The sequence below is a fragment of the Helianthus annuus genome, chromosome 3 (assembly GCF_002127325.2).
Source record: "Helianthus annuus cultivar XRQ/B chromosome 3, HanXRQr2.0-SUNRISE, whole genome shotgun sequence".
Classification (NCBI taxonomy): Eukaryota; Viridiplantae; Streptophyta; class Magnoliopsida; order Asterales; family Asteraceae; genus Helianthus; species Helianthus annuus.
Genome location: NC_035435.2, coordinates 27743292 through 27755276, shown reverse-complemented (window position 1 = coordinate 27755276; position 11985 = coordinate 27743292). Strand labels below are relative to the sequence as shown.

At 37.1% G+C, this 11985-nt stretch overlaps 2 protein-coding genes across 2 annotated transcripts; one reads left to right on the top strand and one right to left on the bottom strand.

Moving 5' to 3' along the window:
• The first annotated feature begins 964 nt into the window (after window positions 1–964).
• On the top strand, window positions 965–4452 carry LOC110928915 (polyubiquitin 9). Its single transcript, XM_022171964.2, has 4 exons — window positions 965–1120; window positions 2632–2817; window positions 3820–3859; window positions 4202–4452. The coding sequence occupies exons 1-4, from the start codon at window positions 1118–1120 to the stop codon at window positions 4285–4287; spliced, it is 315 nt and encodes a 104-aa protein (XP_022027656.1). The 5' UTR covers window positions 965–1117; the 3' UTR covers window positions 4288–4452.
• Window positions 4453–5141: 689 nt separating this feature from the next.
• LOC110928916 (pentatricopeptide repeat-containing protein At4g30700) lies at window positions 5142–7874 on the bottom strand. The gene has a single exon (XM_022171965.1). It carries the CDS (start codon window positions 7850–7852, stop codon window positions 5483–5485), a length of 2370 nt encoding a protein of 789 aa, XP_022027657.1. The 5' UTR covers window positions 7853–7874; the 3' UTR covers window positions 5142–5482.
• Window positions 7875–11985: the final 4111 nt, after the last annotated feature.

The window sequence follows — 11985 nt, the reverse complement described above, 5'->3', positions numbered from 1 at the left end:
TGATTAGGGTTCGTATTTGCTTTCGCTGCTTGTTTTGATTGTTTGGGCCATTGGAAACTAATAGAAACCCGGGTTCGTATGTTGTTGTATTTTGGCGAACTGTTGGGCCTTTATAAAAAGCTCAGGACTTTGTTTTTTGGTTTCTCGAATTGACAATTCCTAAGAGGTCACTCATCCTGAAACTATTCCACTCAAATACATTTTACTATGTAGCTATTTTATTATCCACAACCAATGCGACTAAAACGTGTTCGTAGTGTTTGAAATTAGTCGATCCTTATGACCCATTATCTTTATTAGATTATATAATTTATTTTTTATATATTACGAAGTATATATATGAAATTATATTATTTATATGTCATAAAACTTATATTATGTAATGTACTAATCTGTAATAGTTGTTATATGATTAAAAAAAGTATATGAAGAATTATAATAGTAAAGAATAAACATACATGGCAATTCCAATGGGTATTTTTAATAAGCTAACTTTATCCACTATTCACGGGAGTGTCCGATACTGGACGGAAAATTATACGACAAATATCCGACGGGTGCTAGGCTAAGTATGGGACACAATTTTACAATTGGTCATTAGATTGTGATTATCAATACCTGACCCATTGCTATCGTTGTTGGAAAAAAAAAACCTTTATTATATGAGAGCTTTCTTTTTTGGGATGAGCATTTGGTACTGGACATCGGTACCGAATATCTCATATTGAATAAATTTCAGTACCGATTCAGTACCCACTTTTTGACGCTTTTAGTACCGGTACTTTCGGTTCGGTACCGTTTCAACACAGTACCGGTATGTTACTGAGTTTTACCTTCAAATACTGGTACCGTATAAAGTATTTTCGATGCCAGTACTAGTACCCAGTTTGATGATTTTCGATACTGATATTAGTACCAACCTCATTCCTATTTCTTTTTAGTTTTTATGGGGACTAAAACGAGGTTTAATATATGTAGGAGGGCTTCAAATTAAGCTTATTTCAATTTTGAAGAACATATAATTGGAAAGTAGAACCCTAAATTACGTCATCGTCTCACTCCGGCGAGTAACCGCTTCGGTTGAAGATCGTCGGCGGAGCTTCAAGGCATTTAAAAAATGGTTCGATTTCATCTCTTCACTAGATTTGGTTTTATGTTATTCGATCAGCTTGATTATATATCGAATGTTGAGATTAGTTGCGACTGTTATTGCGAAAATTAGGGCTAAAATCTGATTCTAATTACTATTTGTTCGAATTATTGAATTGATTGCTCCAGTTTCAACTTTTATCCCTTAATTTGGAGTTATTATATTGATTTGTTCTGGATATTGAAGTTTGTGTTTGTTTAGAGAGTTGTATTATGATCAAATTGGATAGTACCTGCTGAAAAGAATTGTGTATTTGTGTTTTATGTTATGATCTTATATTAGGAGCTTTGCAAGTGGAAAGTAGGAATAACATTGCTTTAAATCGGCTTGATTTGAAATTTTGAAATGATCAGACCTACTTTTGATTTTGAATTTGTTTTAATGTTTTGTTTTTTTTTTCTAGGCCTGTAAACGAACTGAACGTCCATTTACTTTTCGTGAACTTGTTCGACGGGAAGTTCGTTTAATTAATAAATGAACGAACATGAACAAATTTTTTTGTTCGTTTAATTAAGCGAACAAACATGAACACATGTTTTGATCGTTGATGTATGTTCGTGATGGCCCGTTTATGTTTCGGTTCGTTTACTGGCCTAATTTTTTCAGTTCTAATGGATTTTTAAAACAATTTGGAAAACTAGGTAAAATTAGAAACAAGCTACATTTTCGGTTTGGATGTCAAATTCCGTACATTTCAACTTCATTATGTTAATGATTTCCGTATCAATTTTGTGTTTGAAGGGAGCTGTTTCTAGAAAAAAAAGTTATGTTTCGAGCGGACTATTTAATAATGACGTAATACCCATGATCTTGTTTTCTGCCTTGCTTTGAGACACATTATGCTTGCTATTTATGACTAAAAAGATAATATATCAGAATTAAATTCGACAAGCAGTTATGTATGTGCTCGGTGGAGATGCCCTGCAATTGAGTTACCATACCATACCATACCATTGGTATAAGAGTGACTTTAGCCTCACTTTAAGATCATGATGAGTACGATACCATTGGTTGTCTTTCATGTGTATTGAATTGACTTCGAGTTACAGAGGAACAAGTATTAAAGGTCAACATCTTTGAGTTCAAAAGCAACCAAGTTAAGGGTAGAAATGAAATACTAGACTGAAAATTGGCTTGAAGCTGCTTGTCATGAACCAGTCTCTGACCCAGTTAATACTTTGTTTACATATTAGTATTGTCGTTTTGAGGTTTTTGTCTTTTTATCACATGGGTAACAGTCATGTTTAGATTTTACTGATATGGGTACAGGTTTCTATATTTTTCTTCATTAAACATGATAGATAGTTGTGTTTAATATAATTAAGTGCCCGTGTTTGTTAATGAATTGTGCAATTATTGTTGTGGAAAAACATCCGGCTTTTGTCATGCTAGAAATAGAAAAGTGTCATAATGTTAAAAGCAGCCATTTTAAGTAGAAGGTTGACTGTTATCATTGACTTCACCGTATGACCTCGATGCAGGCTATGTATATTCGTGTTAAGCGCAATAAGACGACCTATTTTCTTCAATGTGATGCTACTGAGAAGATTCTAGACATTAAGCAAAAGTTGCATGACCTCATCGATCAACCAGTTAATGATCAGCGTCTCATTTTAGTATCAACTGGAGAAGTCTTGGATGATTCAAAGACATTGGCAGATCAAAAGGTTTTGAGCCTTCTTCTTTTTATTATTGAATCTTATTGATCATGCGCATCTACGATATTATCACTCTAGCTTAAAAATGTAGTTTCCACTTTAAGAATAATTTATATATTATATTATCTCTTAGTTAGTGCTATGGGTGGCCCGTGGGCGATGCGCAATCAGAGCGCTTCCAGTTCCTCAGCAATAAAGGCGCCCCTTTTCTGTGTTTAATCCGTAATATTTGGTTTAACATCTTCGGTGTTTTGTATATCCTAGGGTTTTAAATGTATTCTAATCTTTTGTTTTCATTTAAGTGCGCTTTTTTTTTTCTCTGGCCCTCTCTTTTTTGCACCTTTGATAACTAAACCTACACTTTAAACTGTACAGTTAGGAACTATCTGTTATGATAATTACTATTTACGAGTCCCTCATAGTTCCTTCTTACAAGTTCCTACCGATACTTCTTTACAAGTTCGTGTTAAAATGTTGATATTACTTTCAAGTTCCTACTGACCAAATGACCATAACAATGGCCCTCTTAATTTTTATCTAAATAATTAGGAGAATTTGGAAACCACAGATGTTATTCCTCTGAGAATTCTCATGTGGCTTTAGTGATTGGTCTATCATTCCATTTACAAAGTCACGTTGACCGTAGCCCTTCTTTCTTGTTTAATCAGATTCCCATCCAAAATAGCAACCAGTTGCGAAGTGGATCTTGGTTGCTTTAGTAAAGTAACAATCTTGGTTGTCGGTACATGAGCCTTTTTTAACAATTTGTGTAGGTGGGACTGGGGACATCAGGGCTATCCTCTGAGCCGAGTCTATCTTATCTATTGTAAACTGAAATATGGGCTAGTATTTTATCAAAATAGTAGTAATTCGTGTCAGGAATGGGTAGTCATGGACCTGGATAATTGGTCCTGGATATAGGGGAATGGTAGTTTTTAACACCGTTGCTATCCTAGTTAGTGATGTCTTCATTTAGTTATTTTCTTGACTTTTTCTCTTCATTTTTTATAGGTTGAAAATGATGCTGTTGTGGCACTTGTCTTGCGAAAAGGTTATTTTTCTCATCTATTTTAGAAGTTTTTGTCGCTTGATGCTTTCTTTATTCAGTATTGTACGGATAGCTTTTGTTTATCTAACACCTCCCAGTAGAGGTGGCATCATGATCAGGTCAGGCGGGTAAGTAGTCAAAATGGGTCAGGTCGAAACACATCTTTTTTTAGTACAAATAAAATGGGCCAGGCCAGGTTGGGCTGACCCATTTAGCACTTTCGTCCTTTTTTTCGTAAATGATTATTGCGTTATTTTTTACTCCGAATATGTATGCATCAAAGATCGACTTCATACAACTTTCAACCGATTCCCCTTCAAGTATATAATATATATTTACTTTCAGATGACAATGAATTTGAAGATGTGAACATAGTGAAACCTGATGATTTTTATCAGCCGCGTGATGCGGACACAACAGGCAGTTGGTAAGGTAGAAGAAAATGTGCATGGGAGCAAGAAAAAGCTGTAAAATTACTGGATTTTTAAACATTTTGTAAGCCTGATAATGTTACTTTCTGTTTTAACGTTCACCACAATTATAATCTCCATTCCTTATGTTCCTAGTTGATGGGTAATATGAGAGTAATCGAATCATCTAGATGTGAGATATAAACTTTTGAACCGAGCTTGAATTTTCTGAGTCAAAGTCTGGGCCTGCACCAATAACTAGGGTGGTCGGGGCTTGTGTTTAGGTGCAATAGAGGTGAGCCTGTGATGGGTTTGTTGAACAATGGTGGCCTGGTGGTGGTAGAGTATAAATAGTGACAGTTAAGTGATCGAAAGACCATGGTCGCTGATCGAGAGTTTCACCGTTTTACAACTCCTAAGAGCATCTCTGATGAGGCTCATGGGACCCCCCCTCTCCTCCACGTTGGCATTGCACGGCCACTACTCGCACGGACCACCTGTCCTCTCTCCTCCCACGGACAATGTCCCCTTTCTCTCTCTGTCACATAATCAGCCAGCTCCCAAGATCGTTTGTAGTTTCTTCCTGCCTCTTCCACACGAGGTGCTTGAGGCTGCCTATAAATCGGAAATGATGAGGCTGTTCGATCTTTGAAAGATAATTCATTAAAAGGGGTTGTGTAATCTTAAGCATTACAAAGTTATTTCTGTGTCGAGTGCAACTCTTATGCGCTCTGAAGTTATTAAAACATGATCTTCTCAAAATGATTTCTTCAAGGTGTTAAAATCATACTATTGGGTTCACAAGTTATGTAGACTATACGGAAATTGTTAATGTATAGATTTGATTGAAGATGATCAGAACTTTAAAATCTGGATTTGTGTAATCAATGCATATATTTTTTTTTTTCACTGAAACAGTTTGTCATCAACGTTGCTATAGAATAGGCTGCTTTTAACATGTTCAGTTTACAATGTTGGTTCCAAAATCTAAACCATCGGCCGAACTGTTAAACTCTCAAGCCGTCTAAACTGCATCATTAACCAAACCGCTTACCAAATTGGCAGACTTGATTCTTGCTTCTATGTGGACATTCAAATCGATAGAACATTAGAACCACATATTCTGGACCAAGGCAATTCAACATTCCACAGTTCATTTCTAACCAAAGAAATGAATCACAATGATCCTCCTTAAATAACCATGAACACAATACTTTCACCAATAGTCTCCACAAGAACACTTCCCATCTTCAAAATGATGAAACCTGTTTGCATCCCTCACAACAATAACTCTTTCAGTAACCTTCGAAACAAACTTAGTAAACTCATGGCAATCAATACAAACCCGAAGGTTCTTCATGATCCTGATCTCACTTCCTGTTTCCGTATTCAAAAGCCCAAACGCGATCGCTAGTTTCTCGCTATGAACATTAACCATCAACTCCTTTTCCTCATCTTCAACATCATGCAAAGCCGTCACCGTATCCGTTTGAAATCCAGCCTCCTTCATCTTCCCCATTAATCTCTCCAACATCGCGTAAATCGCGTCTGTTTGATCATGAAACCGTTGACCCGATGTAAATACATGCGGGATTTTGTTGACTTCTATTAAAGTGCATCCAGGAGTCTTAACAAGCTTTTGATTTCTAACCACCTGTCTAACTGATGCAGCTTCATGATAATTTTTGTCAGCCGTGTGTATGTTTGAAAGTAACACGTGGTACCCGACGTTTTCAGGGTCTAATTTGAATAACTTATCGGATGCTACTCGCGCTAAATCGGTGTTCTTGTGAGTCTTGCAAGCGCTAAGCAGTGCACCCCATGTTTCGGGACCCGGGTCAACGGGCATATTGTTGATAAAAGTCAACGCCTTTTGTAATTCTCCGGATCGACCGTATAAGTCAACCACACACGCGTAATGCTCTGGTAACGGTTTGAACCCGTGATCTTGAACCATTTTGTTGAAAATCTCCTCTCCCTCGGTTACCAATCCCGTGTGGCTACAAGCGTATAAAACCGAAACGAAAGTGACCCCGGTTAAGGGTACTTTTAAATCCACCATTTTGTTGAAAATCTTGAGGGCTTCGTGTGCGAGTCCGTGGAGACCATATCCAGATATCATCGCGTTCCATGTCACCGGATTCTTTTCTGTTATTGTGTCGAACACTTGACGGGCTTCTTGTATGCTTCCACATTTTGCATACATATCAATTAAAGCGGTCGAGACATAAACATTCGAATCAAAACCCTCTCTGCTTGCTAAATCATGGACCCGTTTTCCTAAACTTAACGCACCGAGTTGTGCGCATGCCGAAAGAATGCTAGTGATTGTCGTGGGATTCGGGGCGATCTTGAACTTTTGCATTTCTTGAAAGAGTGTAATCGCGTTGTCGGTTAGTCCATTTTGAGCATATCCAGAGATCATAGCATTCCATGTTGCTAAGCTTTTGTCTGGGCATTCATCGAATAACTTTCTTGCGGAATCAATCTCGTTAAGACGACTGTAAACCGTTATTAACGCAGTTGCAACCGAAGTTTTGGAAATTAAGTTGCTTTTCAAACTAAAACTATGGATTGTACCTGTTAGAATCAAATGCCCGAACGGATAAAACACGGGTATTAACCCGACTATAGTACTTGAATTTACTCTATGCTGCAAACCCATCACTTGTTTAAAAACATCTACAGCATTCGCCATCTCTCGGTTACAAGTAAACCCCGAAATCATAGCATTGTACGCAATTATATCCGGAAACTCAACCTCCTCAAACAACTGTCTTGCGGTTATCATATCCCCACACTCCGCATACAACGATATAAACCCCGTCACAACATGAACATGACCATGAAACCCAACCTTAACCGACAAACTCTCAACCGCCATCCCCACTTTCAACTCCTGCAACTCAGCCACAGCTGTAAGAACCGCCGCAAAACTAGTGGAATCCATCCGCGTCCCTCTTAAAACCATATCTTTGAAAACTAAAACCGCCTCGTCAAAACACCCGTTCTTAACCGACCCGGATATCATAGTGTTACACAACACAGTATCTGGTTCAGGCATTTCATCAAACACCTTATGTGCATACCCCACGTTCCCAAAATTCAAATACATATCAACAACAGCAGACCCCACAAACAAATCCAACCCAACCCCACCGACAATCGCATGCCCATGAAGAGTTAACCCCAATTTATCACCCAAATTATGACAACTAAGTTTCGATGCAGCTGAAATAACAAAAGCGTAAGTGAAACTATCGGGAACAAGTGAAGTGTTGTGGCGCAACTGGCGGTAAATCGAGAGTGAATTAGAGTGGTGATTGTTACGAGAATATGCTCTGATGATGACATTGTAGAGGAAAAGATCTGGGTTTGGGAAATTGGAGCAAATTTGGGTTGCATATGAGATGGAGCCCAAATCGGAGAGTTTTTGAATGAGTTTTGTGATGGTGGATAAGTCGGATTTGAAGCCGTTGAGGATGATTTGGGCGTGGGTTTGGCGGAGATGGGGGTGGGTTACGGCGGTGGTGATTAGATTTAGGAAGAAGTTCCGGTCACGTTTAACGAAGGTTCTGTAACTCATTTGGTTGTGTTATTTGGCGGGGAGAAAAATGATATGGGAGTGGAGTTGCTGTATTTTATTTTATTTGAGAGTAAATTGTCTAAATCGTCATGAGATTCTGGTATCTTTGTCATTTTCATCTAAAACAAATTTTTTTTTACAATATGTCCTTTTACTTTTGGGATTTTTTGCCATCCAAATATCTAATTTGCTTTATTTTTTTCTGTCAAACATTTGGATGAAAATGACAAAAAAAAAAAAATCCCAAATCTCATGGACGATTTTGGCAAAAAAAGGTCAGACGTTTGGATGAAAATGACAAAAAATCCAAAAAATGAAGAACAATATGATACAAAAAAAATTGTTTTGGATAAAAATGGCAAACATACCCAAACCTCGGGGACGATTTTGGCAATTTACTCTTTATTTTATTTTCTGAAAGGGTACGTGCTTTTGTATAAGAAAAAAGAAAAAAAAAATGATATGGAGATTAATTCGTATTTAGGGGTGTTTATGATTCGGTCTGAAACCGTAAAACTGTTCAAACTAGTCATTGGTTTTGGTTTCATGGTTTGTTTTAAAAATTTTATTCAGTCAGTCTAAACATTCTGAAACTGTGATGAACGGTTTGGTGTACGATTTGCATACAGAAACGACCGGGTATAACCGGACCAGACCCTTAGACATGGGCAATAAATTTTTTCAACCCTTAAATCTGCAGCCACTCACTGATTTGTTGATATATTATTTTCTGAAATTAAACTTGCTGAAGGTAAAAACTGATTTTTTTTCTTAATAAAATTGTATTTATGTGTGTCTATATGTGTACTTTTTTGAAGTTTAAATATTTATCTACTACTGTTCTTTGTATGATTTTTGTGTTTCTTTTGCTGTATGTGTGGACAACTTCTTCTGAATCCAATTTGTCGATGTTTTTATATTTCATAATGTATACCTTTGTAAAGATACAAAAGCTTAAACCGCGAAACTAAACTGGAACCAAACCGTTAGTAACGGTTCAGTTTGGTTTCGATTTTCAAATAATTTAAAATCATTACTAACGGTTTGGCTTATGATTTGATGTAAAACCGGTCAAACCGGACCGTGAACGTCATTTGTATTTGGGGTTTGTTGTAGTATTTTGCTATCCTTTTAGCGTGTTTGCTTTCATCAACTACTAGCTCTATGTTACGGTCAATATTCGACAACCAAATAGCAGGCATCAAGTCAGCTTTCGTTCTGGAGTACATATCAAGATGAATTTCTTTTGATTCTTTGTACCAGATATCCTTGTTGCAGTAGTCAAGATCGACTGGCAGCTTCATAATCACCTAATTCTTTAGGTTTGTGAGAATAGTCCACGACTCTTTTTGAGGATTTTGGGATATAAGATATTCGTAGTAATATATATTGTTGTGGAATTTTAAGTATTGGAAGATTCATCTATTGACAATAGGTATTGACAACAGGATTGTTGATTCATCAGTTGTTTGTCTAAGAGCTTTTGATTCAGATTCATCATCATCACCGTCTTGCCTATCATCAATGTCGTTATTGGTATTAAGTCTATACACGGTTCATCAACCGGACCACCTATACCGGTTCAAGTATCAAGCCAAACCAAGAAATAAATTATATGGAACAACGATATCAATGGGATACAGAAATCTCAGTCAACAAATAAAAGGAATGTATTTTACATTAATGTATTCAATCCTCCTGTCAATTACTTATTTTAGGTGCATAGATTACTCCTGTATATTATTCTTTCCTTGTTGTAATATGCCTATATAAAGGTATGTAGGATTGTATTATTGTCATCAATTTAATCAATATCATTTTTACTCTCTGAATTCCTATTATGGTATCAGAGCAATTGATCTGATCCACGCTTCCCACCTATTCAAACACCTTCTTCTTTTCATACATCTTCTTCTTCTTCTTCTTCTCATACTGTTCGATATCAACAATGGCAGAAGGCAACAATGCTTCAGTCATTGAAGTTAACACCAAAAACAATCTCACTTTGGTCAATTTTCCTTCATCTCTGAAATTGACATCAACAAACTACCTTGGGTGGAAAACTCAAGTAGAGGCTCTTCTTCAAGGCCTAGACTTGTTCAAATTTATCGATGGAACATATCCATCCCCTCCTTCGACTACGGCAGCTGATGGCAAAACAGACCCTCACAAAGATATCATTCATGGTTTCGACAGGATAGACTCCTGTTTGGAGCTATTGTTGGAAGTCTCTGTTAATCAGTTCTTTCAATATCTAATGGAAAAACACTTTAGGGATCTTGACATACCTGATAATCCAGTAGCGATTAGAGATGAAGAAGAAGCCATCTTGATCGGTTCCCGTTTAGGGTGAGCAGTTAGGATGGAGAGGGATGATAACAGATTATAGTGAGGGGGACCGTAAACTTTATGGTGTGTCTTTAGGGTTCCCAATAACCTGTATTTATAAGCTTCACCCAAGGGGAAACCCTAATTAACTAGTACGGGCCTTTATGTCCATCAAATAAAGCCCAGTTAATTTTATAGGGATATTAAGGTAAATATTGATCTGGTTATTAGATAAATGATCATAAGGGCACCATAAATTATTTAATAAATAAATAAATAATTTACTCTAACATTCTCCCACTTGGCCGAGTGATCATTTATTATGAGTATTAGATAAGCCTGATCAGGAGTTAATACTTATTTTAGTTTTAAACCAAAATTGCAGCAGAAAAATACAGTCTTTGAGTCAATTATTCAACTCAGGACCCCCATTAATTATACTACAATCCCAAATTTAAAACCTAAGCAAAGTAAGGATCAATTTACAAGTAAGCCCTTAGGCTAGCGAAACGTAGTTAGAGACAAACAAATCAAACGAGGAAATTTTTATCATTAAACGTAAGTAAGTACAATATGCATTTAAATAAGGTCTTTACAAAAGCCCATCTTCAAAACATGTTCTTCGAATACTTTAGGTGGGAGACCTTTAGTCATCGGATCCGCAAGCATATTTTTCGTACTTATATACTCAATACAAAGCTTATTTTCCTCAACACGTTCACGTACGAACAAATACTTTGTATCAAGATATAATCCAGCTCCGGTCGAACTGTTACTGTTCGAGAAGTTAACGGCAGCTGAGTTATCACAGTACAACTTCAATGGTCTAGATATGGAATTAACAACTTTGAGTCCAGTAATCAGATTCTTTAGCAACATTCCATGACAGGTAGCGTTATATACAGCAATGTATTCTGCCATCATGGTGGATGTTGAAGTTAGTTGTTGTTTATGACTCCTCCATGAAATAGGTCCGCCGCCTAACAAAAAGATATACCCTGAAGTGGATTTCTTGTCATCTTTGCATTTAGCAATGTGAGAATCAGAATAACCAACCACTTCCAAAACGTCACTTCTTCTATAAGTCAGTTTATAGTCTTTCGTCCCCTGAAGATATCGAAGTACTTTCTTCGCTTCTTTCCAGTGATCAAGGCCAGGATTAGACAGATAACGGCCTAGCATCCTTGTAACATAAGCGATATCTGGACGAGTGCAGACTTGAGCATACATGAGGCTCCCAACTACTGAGGCATAAGGTATCATTCTCATCTGCGCCTTTTCATCCTCAGTTTTCGGACATTGAAAAGAACCGAAAACATCTCCTTTAACTACTGGAGCTACAGAGGGAGAGCTGTGTTGCATGTTATATCGAGTAAGGACACGATCAATGTAAGCCTTTTGTGATAAGCCCAAAATTCCATTTCTTCTATCTCGGTGTATTTTGATGCCAATAACATAAGAATCCTCTCCGAGATCTTTCATGTCAAATTTATGCGAGAGTAAGCGCTTCGATTCATGCAACATATCTAAGCTATTACTTGCCAATAGAAAATCATCTACGTAAAGGACAAGTATGGAAAAATTGCTCCCACTCATCTTGAGGTAGGTGCATTGATCCACTTGGTTCTTCAAAAAACCTTGCTTCTTCATGACTTCATCAAACATAAGGTACCATTGACGCGATGCTTGCTTCAAACCGTATATGGATTTCTTCAGCTTGCAGACAAGTTGTTCTTAACCTTCAGGTTTGAACCCTTCAGGTTGCTTCATGAACACGTCTTCATACAAGTCTCCATTGAGGAAAG